The 17103-nt window shown below is 40.5% G+C and overlaps 2 gene segments (V, D, J or C); both read left to right on the top strand.

Annotated features, from left to right (window-relative positions):
* The first annotated feature begins 565 nt into the window (after positions 1–565).
* LOC114764353 (Ig kappa chain V-V region MOPC 21-like) lies at positions 566–15970 on the top strand. The segment is given in 4 exon segments: positions 566–671; positions 774–1093; positions 14343–14376; positions 15497–15970. Coding segments are annotated over 4 exon segments (726 nt in total).
* On the top strand, positions 9063–9521 carry LOC114764354 (immunoglobulin kappa variable 3-20-like). The segment is given in 2 exon segments: positions 9063–9113; positions 9202–9521. Coding segments are annotated over 2 exon segments (366 nt in total).
* Positions 15971–17103: the final 1133 nt, after the last annotated feature.

The following is a 17103-nucleotide window of genomic DNA, read 5'->3' as shown; positions in this document are numbered from 1 at the left end:
CTGTGCATCACAGCAGCTGTAATGGGAATTATTAAACTGTTATAGAATATACAATTTATCTTTTCAACTAAAGAAGCAAGTGACAAATTTCATCATTTAATTAAAAAAAATCAAAAATTCAATATATATAAAACCAAGTACCATGTCTACTTTTGCTTATTTTCAGTACTCAATTCAATTCCAAAAAGGTGAGCAGTGGGCAGCCATGACAGGCGCCGGGGAGAAGTGTGTGGGGACGGTGCTTTGCAAAGGTCAACTGCATTGGCTGGGAATTGAACTCGGGTCAACTGCTTGGGAAGCAGCTATACTCACCACTACACCACCAAATGTTAATGTAAGACAGCAGGACAAGTTTTTAATCCAGGAAACAAACCAGTCAAACTACAAGAATAACTGAACTATTTAGCCAAGCAGAGGACAACTTCAGTTTTTGATTATTTTGTAAAACGTGAAGAAGCTGAAAGTTTCCTCCCTGACATGAATCTGGTCGTCCAGCTACGGCAGCAGCATGATTTACATAGAGGGGACACTTTGCATTGTCACCACATGCCTCAGTGCTCTCACAGAGTTTATAGCTGATTTAGGTGACACACTTTCATGCTTCACAACAACAGAAATGATCACAATGACGTTCATCATTGTTTTCTGGGTGTTTGCTCTGTGTGTACAAGGTAAATTACATTTAATACAGGAATAAATATGTATAAACTGAGCATTTAATTTATACTAATTTAATACTTTTCTGAAATGTTTTGTTTGATTCTATTTTTCAGAGGTCAGTGGGCAGGTTACTGTAACACAGACTCCCAGAGAAAGAACTTTTCAGCCACAAGATACAGTCGTTCTGAACTGCAGAACCAGCTCTGGGATTAATAGTGACGATTTTGCCTGGTACCAGCAGAAACTTGGAGAAGCTCCTAAACTCCTCATCTATGATATTAATAGCCGAAACACTGGGACTTCAGAGCGGTTCAGTGGCAGTGGATCTGGTGGTGGATCTGATTTCACTCTGACCATCAGCAGCATTCAGGCTGAAGATGCAGGAGATTATTACTGTCAGAGTTTTCATGTTATCAGTAGCAGCTATGTGTTCACACAGTGATACAGAGTCGTACAAAAACCTCCCTCAGTCAGACTGCACAGTGACTGCACTGCTGCAGCTGCTCCTACTGCAGGTGCTGCTGAGAGAGGAACATCTCATGTTCGGTGCTATGAATTCACTTCTTGTGCTGGTCTATCAACATCTGCTTTCTACAGTGTATCATGGCATGATCAACGACCTCAGAAAAAGACTGATTGATGCTCATCTGGCTGGAAAAAGTTTTCAAATCCATCTGTAAAGAGTTTGCACTCCACCAATTCACAGACAGATTGTGTACAAATGGAGGAAATTAAAGACACTTATTACCCTCCCAAGAGTGGTCAACCAACAAAGAACATTCCAAGAAGAAAGCATGTAATAGCAAGCAAGGTCACATAGGACACCGGGTAACTTCTAAGCAACTGAAGGCCTCTGTTACACTGGCCAATGTCATTGTTCATGAGTCCAGCATCAGGAGAACACTGAACATGGTTTGCATGGCAGGGATGGAAGGAGATAAAGAACATTATTTTTTGTCTGCAGTTTGCTAAAGATCACATGGACAAGCCAGAGGGCTCTTGGAAAAATGTTTTGTGGATGCTTAGACCAACTTGATTTAAATGCAAAGCATTATGTTTGAAGGAAGAGAAACCATGTTGCACCTTTGTCAGCACTTGTAACAGAACAATACAGACACACTCCGGCATCTGCACACTTCACGGCTCACACCTTTCTTTTTACAGTTTTCTGGAAAACCCCTTTCCCCAGGTCACATGACAATACCCTTAAATGGACCAAAAAATTGTTTGCATCGGTTCTGTATCTAGATTCCTTTGTATTAAAAATTGCACAATACAACTACAGCAAACATCAAGACTGCATTTCAGCATATGATCCCATCTGAGAAACAAGTTTTATTATCATGGTTTGTGCAGGTTTTGCTGCATCTGGGTCAGGACTGTTTGCGTTCATGATAATTCACAGAGAATGTAAATTTCAGAGCATCAGTCCATAAACCGAATCTCAAAAAAACGACCCTAAACACATAAGTTGTGGTTGGAGGACATTTTGGACAATCTTTATTCATGTTCTTAAGCAAAATTGTGAGTGAGCCCACTCCCGGGGATGAGAAGCAGCCCCACATATGAATGGTCTCAGGATGCTTTACTGTTGGCATGAGAGAGGACTGATGGTAGCGTTCACCTTTTCTTCATCGGACAATCATTTTGTCAGTCAGGGATGAGCGGGGGTCAAACGTTTAGCAAGATTGATCTTAATCAGGTTTACCTGAAAATGCATGTGGAATAACAGTTATGTGAAATGTTAACCATAAACACCCACAAGAGGCTTTTCAGATATCCCAGACTGCCCTTTGGCACCACCTCAGCTCCGGCAACGTTCCAGCGAGCCATGGACCAAATCCTGAGTGGTCTAGCAGGAGTGCAATGCTACCTGGATGATATTTTATGTACAGGTACAGATGAGGAACACCTCCACAATTTGGATGCAATTCTACACAGACTGGTAGAATTTGGTTTGTGAGTTCTTAAAGAAAAATGTCAGATTTTCCAGCCATCTGTGAAATGTCAGTCAGCTGAGATCTTCTCTAGGGGTCCTGAACTACAACGTTTTATTTCAAATTTGGCAACCTGCTGCATACATGGGAGTGGACAGCCGGGTAAAAACACGTTTGCTAAATAAGATATAACTCAGGGCTGTCTGTCGGACAGGGAGGTCTGCAGGACAGGAGCCCCACAGGCAACAGTTCTGGCACCGTTCCTCTTCACCATCTACACTACAGACTTCATTCACAACTTCCCCAACTGCTTCCTACAGAAGTTCTCTGCAATACTTGGCCTCATCATGAGTGAGGACAACAAGGAGTACTGCAAGATTACAAATTTAAGAACCTGTTTGAAATATGCAGCATATGAAAATGTAAGGTGCAGTTTATTGTATTTTGCAATTAAGGTAAATCTGATGACATTAGACAAATGATGATTGGATTAGGACTTGTATGAATGGAGCAGGCTGCTGTAGACATTGAGGCTCTGGAGAGCTACAGGTACCTTGGTGTTCATCTGAACAATAACCTGGACTGGACTCACAACTGTACCTGCTGCGGACACTCGGGTCTTTAGGAGTGAAGGTTCCACTTCTGAAGACCTTGTATGACTCTGTGGTGGCCTTTATGGTGTAGTCTGCTGGGGACAGAAAGAGACTGAACAGGCTGATCCGGAGGGCCAGCTCTGTTCTAAGATGCCCTCTGGACCCAGTGGAGGTGGTGAGTGACAGGAGAATGGTGGCTAAATGTAGAATATTGCCGTCAAACACATACAATACACATTTCTGTTTTTCTTTATGTGTAATATGTGTAAATATATCCACTCTGTACATATGTACACTTACTTATAGTCTATGTATATGTTACAGATCCCAGCACCCCGGTACTGTGGCAGATTTTAAAAAGTGTATTTGTGTATTTAACAGAGAAAACACAGGCAGGAATCGTTTGTGTCTTTCGCTCGTGCAGGCATTTCTTTATCTCAAGAAAAATAGATTTTACACTCAACTTTACAAACAATTTACATATTCTCAGTTCCTGAATTACATTACATTTTCAGTCTTCTCACAGGTTAATGTCAACAGAAATACATATTATTTCAATATTACATTCGTTCAATATCTGCTATCCCTTTTACAGAATCAACCCACATACTTGTGCTTTAAACCCATCGAACAACCATTTTCATAATAGTACAAACCAGTTTTACTTAACATAAATGCAATAATTACTTTCAAATACACCTTGAACAGAATCTTTCCAGTATTTTCCCATCCCACAGCACATCAGTGGTCTTAACATGTGTACACATACACATAAAGAATACACTCAATCTACCTGGCAGTAGTAACATGAACAAAGAAACGCGCATGGCGCGGCCACCATTTCACTGAATTACACGTGTCTTACACTTTTACTAACTCCGAACCATGTGATACCTGTCGCGTTTTCTGACAGCTCTTATGAGTAATTTCTCTATTATACCCAGTGGGTGTATTTAGAAATAGTGGTGCACTATACTTACCTGTATTTAACAGAGAAAACACAGGCAGGAATCGTTAGTGTCGTTCGCTCGTGCAGGCATTTCTTTACCTAATGAAAATACCGCGAGAGTTAACGCCAATTCCCCCTTCCAGTGATAGCGCCCCCTGGTGGTAAGACCGAATTCTTCCCTGAGTGTGTTCCTGGATATGGGATAAAATACAAGAAACTAAACACCTAATTATGACCAAACTTTTGAGCGCGTCATATATACAGACATTCAGCTCCATACCCCTCCCCTGTTTTGAAAGCATTTATAGAACATACACTGTAAAGTAGCACAATTGTTCTTTTTATGGTTTTGTTTTTTTTCTTGATAAAATAATATAAATATATATTTTAAATATTTATTGACAATATGTACAATCCAATATTCTATACAAAATACTATATTTTTTATAACATTTATAATTATATGTATTTATAAATATTTCTATAATGTGGGTTGTTTATGTATTTGTGACATGTGGTATGTGTCCCTGTGGTCTTGTCTTTTGTCCTGTTGGTAAAGCCAGAGGAAGGAAGAGCTTAATTAATGCAGCCACCAAGTGTTGATTGTTGAGTGACTAACTTTTAGGATCCAAGGGTTGCTACACACGCTAATACCAATACCGCAGGTGAGGGGAACCATGGGGTCTTCTCACTCCATCGCTCTCTGTTTGCCGACTGGGGCCTGAGAGGACAATCTGGCGCCCGGCTGGGGTCTAGGCTGGTGGGCTTCCTTGTTGCTGCGGGACTGGGCGGTCTTCTTCCCTCCACCCCAGTGCACCCCAACCCTGCACTGAGACCAATTTCAGGCTCACTCTACCCTGAAAGGAAGGGTCAAGTGTTGGGGTGTAAACTTTAGGGCCTGTCAAAGCCCATTGAGACATACTGTATGTGATTATGGGCTATATAAGAAAGAATTGTTGTAGTTACTGATGTTGTTGACAGGAGACAGTCTCCTGGATCTGGGGTAGACTGGCCATCTGGGGCCTGTGGTCCCTGGATCTGGGATATTACAGTAAGTATGAAGAGTGTGGCTCACTCCCGGGGACCGCTTGGTGGGTCCTGGCCCTCCTGGCTCTGTTGGGTCCCTGGCATGGAGTTTTGGATCTTTGGGTTGCTGGGCTCATTACCTGGTCTGCCCGGGTTCGTCCGGCAGCCGGTGGAATGTGGCTTCCCACATCCAGGGTAGTTACAGGGACAATTTAGGGTTAAGTGTCTTGCTCAGGGACACAATGGGATTTGAACCTTACATGGGATTTGAGCCCTACACATACGGGCTCACCCAGTCGCACAAACATGTACTCACAGACACATTGTCTGGAGCAGCGGAACATTGTTAGTATTATTAGTACTATGCATTGTTAAATAATGTTTAATATTCAGTATTTATTGTGATTTATACAAATATTGCTTGCTGCTGTGGGTTTTATTTATTTATTATTTTTGTCTGTTTAAGCAGGTACCAAAGCAGATGGCCTGTGTTCATTTACCATCCTTCACCAACCAACACTCCCCTTTATTTAATTTTATTTTTTCCTCTCCTCATATGTTGATATCTACTTCTCTTTTTCTCTCTCCTTTTCCTTCATGCTCCAGTCGTTATTGTAGCAACTAAAATAAGAAAAATAAATACATAATTATTTTTTTAAAAGGCAGTGAATGAGGACTGCACAGATACACATACACACTTTCATGAGTCAACTGTGTTACTGACAGGCAGGGGAAAAAAAGACATTCAAAAATATTTTTTTCATGTATATACTGATATTTTCAAAAACTCACATCCATGTTGTTATTCCAAACTATTTATTTGTATATTGAACATTTTATATTATACTGTCGGCGTATTGTCTGCTATTATATTTTTGCTACTCTTGTACTGTTCACTTTCTGTCATGACTATGTAAATTCCCCCTTGTGGGACTATAAATGTTCATCTTACATTCCATTCAGAGATAACAAGTCAACATTAGTATTGTGTCATTTCGCAGATAACCTGATGAAATTGAGATTAAGGTATGAAGCACAAATCATAAAAAGCGCACTGAATGTATGAAAACAAAGAATTCATCACAGTTTATATCCAAGAGGATCTAAAGCACAACAGGCACAATACAAGCAGCCAAAGCATCAGATCAAAATCAGTACTTCTCACCGATTATAATCAGGCTGACTACCAGCAGTACAACAATGTAAGATGTTGTATTCTAAGTTATACCCTTTAAAGTAAAGTGAAGTGATTGTCACATGTGATACACGGTAGCACAGCACACAGTGCACACAGTGAAATTTGTCCTCTGCATTTAACCCATCACCCTGAGTGAGCAGTGGGCAGCCATGACAGTGGCACCTTGGCAGATCGGGATTCAAACCAGCAACCTTCAGATTACAGGGCCGCTTCCTTAACCGCTAGGCCACCACTGCCCCATTACACTCAAAATAAATGAAAATGATGAGAATAAGTACATGAATTGAAAGGAAAGTTATACATATGTAAAACTGTAGAGAATAGGCTAAAAAAAACTCTCTCTCTACACATAAAAGCACTGTATTAAAACCACTCCAACCTGATGTTACCTGGCAGAAAGAGGCATGGCACAACAGAGGTTAAAAGGATGAACAATTTCTAATTTATTAAAACCAGTAGATTATTATTGCAGTTACATGTGAATATTGTATGTAAAAAAGGTACCAATGTTAACCAGAGAAAACCAAAATGAAAGACAGGAGGAAAAGATAGAGAAAAAGACATCATCTGATCCAGGAGAAAAATGGGTAGAGAGAAGACAGGAGCTGTAAGGCTCATTTCCCGATGGAAAAGAAGATGAAAAAAGAGCCCAGCTACCACAAGTGAATATCCTTTATACATTCGACCCACAGGAAGTTGTCACAGATCAATCAGAATTTGTTGTTTCTGTCTTGTCCCGCCCCCGGTGTCTCCCATCTGGGGCAGACAAAGGCAGGCCGGGGTATCGCAAAAACCCGTGGCTGGCACTTCACACCTCTTGCCATTTGACAAAGATATGGAAAACGGAGGTGTTGAATCTCCACGCAAAACAAAGGTGCTGAAACGTCATGGCCCATGGATGTCCAATCTTACACATACTTGGACGCCACTGGATGCTACGGGGTGCAGGTGCAGCTGAGGAGTGAGCCCCGATTGTGCCTGGCTGATGCTGATTACCATCCGTGTGATTGGGGCTCCAAATGACCAGGCGACCATCTTAGATTCACATGCTATAAGAGTAAAGATAATGTTCACCATGAATCCAGCAGGTAAGAGAGAAGATGATGATGATGAATGTCATTGTTGGTGAAGGTGTAGGAGAAGCTGTGTGTCATGAACAATTATAATGAAATAAGTGTAGTGCATACAAACTTGAGGTTTTATTTATTAACAATAAAAAATCTGAGAAAGCACATATACAGAATTATTCACAGCCTTTGCCATGAGGCTCAAAATTGAGCTGAGGTGCATCTTGTTTCTCCTGATCATCCTTGAGGTGTTTCTGCAGTTTAAATGGAGTCACCCTGTGACAGTTGACTGGACTTAATTTGGAAAGACCCACAGCTGACAGTTCATGTCAGAGCACAAACCAACTATAAAGTCAAATGAATTGTCTGTAGACCTCCGAGACAGGATTGTCTCAAGGCACAAATCTGGAGAAGGTTACAGGACAACTTCTGCTGCTTTGAAGCACAGTCCAATGAGCACAGTGACCTCCATCATCAAGTTCAAAACCACCAGTACTCTACCTAGAGCTGGCTGGCCACCTAAACTGAACAATCAGAGGAGAACATTGAGAAGAACATTGTAGAAGGACAACCTTCTCTGCAGCAATCCATCAATCAGGACTTTATGGTAGAGTGGCCAGATGGAAGTATGTGAAAGTCCATGAGTGGCCCAGACTTGAATCCGATTTAACATCTAGGGAGAGATTTTAAAATGGCTGAACCAAAACATCCCAACCTGATGGAGCTTGAGAGGTGCTGCAAAGAGAAATGGGCCAAACAGACCAAGGATAGGTGTGCCAAGCCTGTGGCATCATATTCAAAAAGGCTTGAGGCTGTAATTAAAACTCATAAACTCTGTATCCGACACAGTCTGAGCATCACAGCATCTGTAATGGGAATTATTATCATAGAATATACACTTTATCTTCTCAGCAAAAACAAGCAAAGGACAAATTACATAATTTTATTAAAACATGAACTAAAAGATTTAAAGAACACTTTTTGTAATTTAATTAAATGGTAAAATTAAGCAAAAGTGCATTGATTTATGCATTTAATTAATTCAATCATTATCAGAATTCTTAAATAGAAATATAGATTAACTGAATTTATCTTTTAGAAAAGAATAGAAACTTTATACTCATGGATGGGGGACAGCCTTGTCATTGTCACCCTGTGTAAATACATAAATACATTTTTCGTAACTTTGTGGTCAGATTAAGTTGACCAGATTGTCCATGACAAGGAGGACAGTATAAATAAAAGTAAAATACCATTTCAGTTAACAAGACCTGAATTAGACACTTCAGCACAGAGATCTTGCTGTGCTGTGATTGGTCAGTGTCTTGCATGTGTCTCTAATTTTAATGTAAGACAGCAGGAGTTTTTCAATCCAGGAAAAAAAAACAGTCAAACTACAAGAATAACTGAACTATTTAGCCAAGCAGAAGACACCTTCACTTTTTGAGTATTTGTAAAACGTGAAGAAGCTGAAAGTTTCGTCTCTGACATGAATCTGCTCGTCCAGCAACAGCAGCAGCATGATTTACATAGAGGGGACACTTTGCATTTTCACCACATGCCTCAGTGCTCTCACAGAGTTTATAGCTGATTTAGGTGACGCACTTTCATGCTTCACAACAACAGAAATGATCACAATGACGTTCATCATTGTTTTCTGGGTGTTTGCTCTGTGTGTACAAGGTAAATTACATTTAATACAGGAATAAATATGTGCAAACTGAGCATTTAATTGTAATATTTTAATGTTTTGCTTGATTCTATTTTTCAGAGGTCAGTGGGCAGGTTACTGTAACACAGACTCCCAGAGAAAGAACTTTTCAGCCACAAGATACAGTCGTTCTGTCCTGCAGAACCAGCTCTGGGATTTATAGTAACTACTTTGCCTGGTACCAGCAGAAACCTGGAGAAGCTCCTAAACTCCTCATCTATTATATTAATAACCGCTACACTGGGACTCCAGAGCGGTTCAGTGGCAGTGGATCTAGTGGTGGATCTGATTTCACTCTGACCATCAGCAGCATTCAGGCTGAAGATGCAGGAGATTATTACTGTCAGAGTTATCATAGCAGCTATGTGTTCACACAGTGATACAGAGTCGTACAAAAACCTCCCTCAGTCAGACTGTACAGTGACTGCACTGCTGCAGCTGCTCCTACTGCAGGTGCTGCTGAGAGAGGAACATCTCATGTTCTGTGCTATGAATTCACTTCACTCAACATTCTTGTGCAGGTCTATCTATCAACATCTGCTCTTTACAGTGTATCATGGCATGATCAAAGTTTTCAGAAAAAGACTGATTGATGCTCACACAGCTGGAAAAGGTTTCAAATCCATCTCTAAAAAGTTTGAACTCCACCAATCCACAGACAGATTGTGTACAAATGGAGGAAAGTAAAAAATTAGTGCCGGTAGTGACTGTGGCAACCTTATATACAGGGTACATATTTTTGTGCAACAAATAGAATCCAAGCGGTGAATTTTCATTCACACTCGAAGTGGGAATGGAGGAAAAGCTGATCTTTCTCTGACTGTCCAGAGATCTACAACATGACATTATCGTCTTACCAGGAGTTTAGAAATGGACCCTTTTTCACGCTGAGCCCCGTGGCACCCGCAGCGTGTTCGGCCTGAAAATGGCTTTAGATTTTTTTGTGTCTGTGTTCAGTCCGCGCTCACCTGATGCCACGGACATCTGAACCAGCCGTTTTTCTGACATTTGTGGTGTCAGGGGAGCACAGACTGATCACATATCGTTTTTCATCTCATTTGACCATATCGTCCACACAGTGTACAGTTCTCACACGTGTACAGTTCTCAAACTGTACACAGTCTAAATAGTCCCATCAGGGTGATGTGAAATAAGGTGTTTAGGTTAATTAAGTTGAATAAAAAAAACTTAATTCTGTAAAGAATACTGTTTTGACCTCAGATGTGACTATAACGTCAGGGTTGGATTTTAGTATTACTGTATCAATATTACTGTTCACTGTTTAAATTTATGTCACAATGGCTGGACATGGAAGGAGGACGCATATGCACAACGTCACGAAACGGGGGTTTAATACATAACTGACCAGAACGAACATCACCAGACAATGACCCGACCAAATTTGGACGGGGCAGGGAGCACCTTGGCGGCCTACGAAAGCTACCGTGGGGTCGAGGAGACCCGTTGCACAGTTTGTGTGCTCCGAGACGAGGAGAGTTGTGCACTTCCCAGCGGGGCGAGCTGGAGACTGACGGAGTGACGGGTGCCTGTGGACGGCGGAAAAGATGCCGGTCCCCCACGGATGAGCCGTGCTTTAAGCACATAAGCACATAAAACAGTACGTTGGAAACACATAGACAAACATGTGTTGGACAAACCAAAACCAAACCCAAAGGGGGAGGAAGTTCATTAGGACAAGTGGCGGCTGTCCTGTTCCTGACAGAAAGCTTGAGAGCAGAAATTGCAATTTTATTTAGAGACAGAGCGAAAGCTCTGCTTCTCCAACAACAAACCCTGGATTATACCAGAAATTAAAGCCACCCTCAAGCATAAAAGGAGGGCCTTCAAAGCTGGAGACAAAGAGGAGCTAAAAAAGGGAAGCTGAGGAGCAAAGGGAGCTGAAAGGATTGATCAGGGAGGGAAAGGACAGCTAAAGGCAGACGATGGAGAACCAGCTACAACTCAACAATGTGAGTGAAGTATAGAGAGGCCTTAGAACCATCTTGTGCCACAGAGATCAAAACTCTGTGTCAGTAGGGGATGTGATGTGAGCAAATGAACTGAATCACTTCTTCAACGGTTTGATTCATCCAGAATGCAGTCTTCAACATCAGTTGCAGACACCCCCACCCCCACTGCTGTTCCACCTCATTCAGCTCAGCCACTTAAATCCTCCACCCTCAGTGCACCTCATCCCCAACCATCCAGTGCACATCCAACACACATCCAGACTGTCTCTCTTAACCACCCAGGTAAGGAAGATACTGAGGAGGATTATAGGCATAAAACAGATGGTCCAAATGGCATCAGCTCAGGGGTCATCAGGTCTCATGCAGATCAACTGTGTGCGGTTATGAAACACATTTTTAACCTGAGTCTGAAGCTGGGGAGAGTTCCGCAGCTCTGGAAAAACTCTTGTGTGTACCAGTGCCAAAGACTCCATGACCCAAAGACCTCCGCAGTTACTGACATCCCTGATGAAGACTCTAGAGCTGCTGGTCCTGGCTCAGCTTTGGTCCCTGGTGAACTCATCATTGGACCCACTTCAGTTTGCTTACCAGCCTGGCACAGGTGTGGATGATGCCATCATTCACCTCCTACATTGTTCCCTCTCTCTGACCACTGGGAGCGCTGTGAGAATCATGTTCTTTGAACACCATCCTTCCCACAATCCTGAGGGACAAGCTGGAGGACACAGGAGTGAATCATCACCTGGATACTGGACTACCTCACCAACCAACCACAGTACAGTGGGTACAGAAAGTATTCAGACCCCCTTAAAGTTTTCATATATATTTCATACTGCTGCCATTTTCTAAAATCATTGAAGTTCATTTTTTCTTCATTAATGTACACACAGCACCCCATACAGACAGAAAAACACAGAATTGTTGACATTTGTGCAGATTTACTAGCAAAAAACTAAAATTTCACGTGGTCCTAAGTATTCAGACTCTTTGCTCAGTATTTAGTAGACGCCTTTTGATCTAATGCAGCCAGGAGTCTTTTTGGGAAAAGTTTTTCACACCTGGATTTGGGGATCCTCTGCCATTCCTCCTTGCAGATCTTCTCCAGTTCTGGCAGGTTAATTGGATGGTAAATGATGGTGGACAGCCATTTTTAGGTGTCCCTAGAGACGCTCAATTGGGTTTAAGTCAGGGTTTTGGCTGGGCCATTCAAAAACAGTCACAGAAATGTGGTAAAGCCACTCTTTCATTATTTTAGCTTTGTGCTTAGGGTCCTTGTCTTGTTGGAAGGAAAACCTTCAGCATAGTCTCAGGTCCTGAGCTCTCTGGAGAAGGTTTTCATCCAGGATATCCCTGTACTTGGCCGCATTCATCTTTCCCTCGATTGCAACCAGTCGTCCTATCCATGAAGCTGCAAAACACCCCCACAGCATGATGCTGCTGCCACCACCATGCTGTACTGTTGCGACTGTGTTGGACAGGTGATGAGCAGTGCCTGGTTTTCTCCACTTACTGCTTAGAATTAAAGCCAAGAAGTTCTATCTTGGCCTCATCAGACCAGAGAATCTTATTTCTTCAGGCAGTTCCTTTGACTTCATGATTCTCATTTGTATTCAGTCAATATTAGTATTGTGTCATTTCACAGAAAGCCTGATGAAATTGAGATTAGTCATGAAGCACAAATCATTAAAAGCTTACTGAATGTATGAAAATAATCAACAAGGCTGGTGAGCAGTGCCTGGTTTTCTCCACTTACTGCTTAGAATTAAAGCCAAGAAGTTCTATCTTGGCCTCATCAGACCAGAGAATCTTATTTCTTCAGGCAGTTCCTTTGACTTCATGATTCTCATTTGTATTCAGTCAATATTAGTATTGTGTCATTTCACAGAAAACCTGATGAAATTGAGATTAGTCATGAAGCACAAATCATTAAAAGCTTACTGAATGTATGAAAATAAAATGATTGTGATCGTGAAACACACAAGCACAGCACACGGTGACACAACAAAATGTGTCCTCTGCTTTTAACCATCAATCTTGGTGAGAAGTGGGCAGCCATGACAGGTGCCCGGGGAGCGGTGTGTGGGGACGGTACCTTGCTCAAGGGCAACCTTCCAATTATGAGAACACTTCCATAGGGACAGTGGTGGCCTAGCGGTTAAGAAAGCAGCCCAGTAATCAGAAGGTTGCCGATTTTAATCCCAATCTGCCAAGATGCCACTGATGCGCCACCGTCCCCACACACTGCACCCCGGGCACCTGTCATGGCTGCCCACTGCTCACCAAGGGCGATGGGTTAAAAGCAGAGGACACATTTTGTTGTATCTCCAGCCTGGACCCCACCAAGTCAAGTCAAGTCAAGTCAACTTTATGGTCACCAATGGTCAGACTGAATTCATCACCAGATCCACTGCCACAGGTGGAGTCCCAGACTGGAGGCGGTAAATATAGTACATAAGAAGTTTAGGAGCTTCTCCAGGTTTCTGCAGGTACCAAGAGATACATTGTGGACTACACTCGCTAGTGATGCTGATCTTCACTGTGTCTCCTAACTGAGCTGGACTTCATCCTGAGTCACAGTAACCTGTCCACTGGAATCTAATGAGGAGATAAAACATCACCTTACATCTTCTCATTCTGAAAAATAATGTTCACCATGAATCCAGCAGATAAGAGAGAATATGAAGCTTGTGATGAAGATCATTGTTGGTAAAGGTATAGAAGAAGCTGTGTGTCATGAACAACTAGTTATAATTAATTAAGTATAAATATGCAAAACCCCACCTCTATGTACTGATAAACATAAAGGATTATTTAATATTTTTATTTTATTTTATTACATATGTACTTCAAATAGAAATCTGTTTAATCATCATTGTTCTTAATCACATATTACTAATAAAAACAGACATTAATAAGATCCATGTAAAATACCACATACTGAAAATAAATAAATAAATTTACACGTTTTGATTCATAACCTAATTTACAGGACTATAAAATTAAATCTTGTCAGTTTACATCATGATTGGTGTCTTTGGTCATTGTTCTGTTTCATTTTTAACATGAGAATCTTTCAAAAAGAAACAAGGATTCTATACAAACTAAAAGCCACAAGAATAAAGTCCCAAAATACAGACATTAGAGGAGCTGCTGTTTTATACAGAGACACCAGCACTGAAGCATGAAGAGGTTTTTGTACGACGTCTCAGTTACACTCCATCACTGTGGTGGACGTTCGGTGGCGGCACCAAGCTGGAACTTGGCAGTAAGTAAAAATTTGTTCTACTTTGATGCGGTTTGTTTATTTATGTGTTTCCTGTTTAAAATTAATAATGAATAAACAGAAAAAAAATGTATAATTATACTTCTAGTTTGATGCTTTATTACTAAAACTAATACTTCAGTAGAAGTTTTGAGATAATGATATAGTCTGTGTGTTTTCATGCATTAAAATTTCTACAATAATTTCCTGAATCATGTAAAAAGTGTAAATTATGAATACATAAAATATATTATAAACCTGTTCACTACAGTTCTTCAGATAGGAGTATCTGTGCTTCATTTATTTAAATCTAGTGCAGATTATGTTTTATTTCTGTGCGTTTTACTAGTATGTTTTAATATTACACTTGCTCTGGTTTATGCTTTAATATATCTGTGTATTAATAGAATCAACATCCCCTAATGAGCAGGAGTGAAAGTAGTTTTAAATTCTTGATGGTTAAACAACAACAAGCTTCACACTTAATATATCTAATAAGTTAATATTTAATGTAAATGAAGACAGTAAATGATTTTCTGGAGGAACATCAGACATAAACTGGTAGTAATGAAAGGCAGCTCAGCTCCGTCCAGCTCGGACGCTTCAGAAGTGCTTGAGAAGGTAGTTTCAGATGACAGAACGTTATCTGGTGTGTTTGCTTGTTGAACGTGTGACTCTGACTGGTTTGGATTGTGGGTTTTGGCAGCTGCTTTCCCCTCTTTCCAGTACTGTGTACCAGCATTTAATCTTTTACTGGTAAACAGTACCAGACTGGACCCGTCTACTTACACACCTGATAATAAATGAAATTATATCAAAAAATGTAAATCCATCTGACACTCTTAGAAATAAATGTCGTAGTTAAATCATTTGTATTTATCTAATTTGGCTGAACCTGCATGTTTCACATTTACAGAACAGATCTAATGTGAGAAAATCAGCAATTAAATTACGAAAGTAAAGATGAATTGTAATTATTTTAAAACCTAAAGTGCAGAGACCCCAGTGTATGTTTTAGGATTGTGGAGATTATTGTGAGGTTATATGATGAGACGTGTCTACATCAGAAACACTTCATAACTTCAATATTTATTGATTTAAATTGTACTGTTTTCTTTCCCAGCAATCACCCGTCCTACACTGACAGTCCTCCCCCCATCTAAAGACGAGGTGTCCAGTAAGGGTTCCGCCACGCTGGTGTGTCTGGCCAACAAGGGCGCCCCCTCTGGCTGGAGTCTGAGCTGGAAGGTGGATGGGAGCAGTAAGAGTGGGGAGGCCGGTCGTGGGGTCCTGCAGAAGGACGGCCTGTACAGCTGGAGCAGCACCCTGACTCTCAGAGCCACCGACTGGAACACGGTCACCTCAGTCACCTGTGACGCCACCTACAGCTCCCAGCCTGCTGTTACTGGGACACTGAGGAGAAGCAACTGTTCTGAGTAGAACCTGCTCACCCCTCACAGCAGCTACCTGCTCTTTAGTCTTTATTACTGATCACTTCATGAATTCACAATTTAAACCAAGTCTTCTTACGTGCTCTCTTATTGGTAGACTCTGATGTTTTATGCAATAATAAAAGTTTTATCTGTTCTATCACGAACCTGCTTCTTCATGCCTGATCTTTCATGTAAACATTCATAAGGAAAAACATGAATGCAAATCTTGGCTGTACAACTAATTCCGTACAAATGTTGAAATGGTTTTCAGTTCCTCAAAATGCTGACAGACGTTAAATAAAAATGACAAAAATTTCAGACGTTAAATAAAAATGACAATAATTAATCATTAAACTGGAAAATGTAGCCTACACAGAAATCTGTAGAATAAATACACCACAGCAGCAGATCCCCCTCGTCTTCAAACTGTCCTGCTTAGTTCTGTCCATTTGGACTGATGAACATCTGCGCTCAGAACCACCCAACTGTACCAATGCAAATATGATTCTCAACTCATAAACTCTGTATCCTGCTATAACCACACAGTCTGTGCATCACAGAAGCTGTAATGGGAATTATTAAACTGTTATAGAATATACAATTTATGTTTTCAACAAAAACAAAGCAAATTGACAAATTCATTCATTTCATTAAAATATGAAAAATATTTTTGCTGAAAATAAGCAATACTCGGCATGGTGCTTAGTTTTATATATATAAGTAATTTAAACTTATTTTTTATATTCTTAAATAGAAATATAGATGAGGTGAATATATCTTTAAGATATGTGTGCTATAACCACACAGTTTGTACATCACAGCAGCTGTAATGGGAATTATTAAACTGTTATAGAATATACACTTTATATTTTCAACAAAAACAAGCAAATGACAAATTACATAATTTAATTAAAACATGAAAAAAAAGATTTAAGGAACACTTTTTGAAATTTAATTAAACAAAAGTGGGACATGGTGCTTTGTTTTATGCAAATAATTCACTCAAGCATTATTCTTAAATAAAAATATAGATGAACAAAATGTATCTTTTAGAAAAGAATAGAAACTTTACACTCATGGATGGGGGACAGCCTTGTCATTGTCACCCTGTGTAAATACATACATTTTTGTAACTTTTTTTGTAAGATTGTCCATGTCAAGGAGGACAGTATTTGTAAAATACCATTTCAGTTAACAAGACCTGAATTAGTCACTTCAGCACAGAGATCTTGCTGTGCTGTGATTGGTCAGTGTCTTGCATGTGTTTCTAATGTTTTTGTAAGACAGCAGGACAAGT

This window comes from Denticeps clupeoides, chromosome 15, assembly GCF_900700375.1.
Source record: "Denticeps clupeoides chromosome 15, fDenClu1.1, whole genome shotgun sequence".
NCBI lineage: Eukaryota > Metazoa > Chordata > Actinopteri > Clupeiformes > Denticipitidae > Denticeps > Denticeps clupeoides.
The sequence above is the reverse complement of the archived record's forward strand: the minus strand, read 5'-3'. Positions and strand labels throughout refer to the sequence as shown.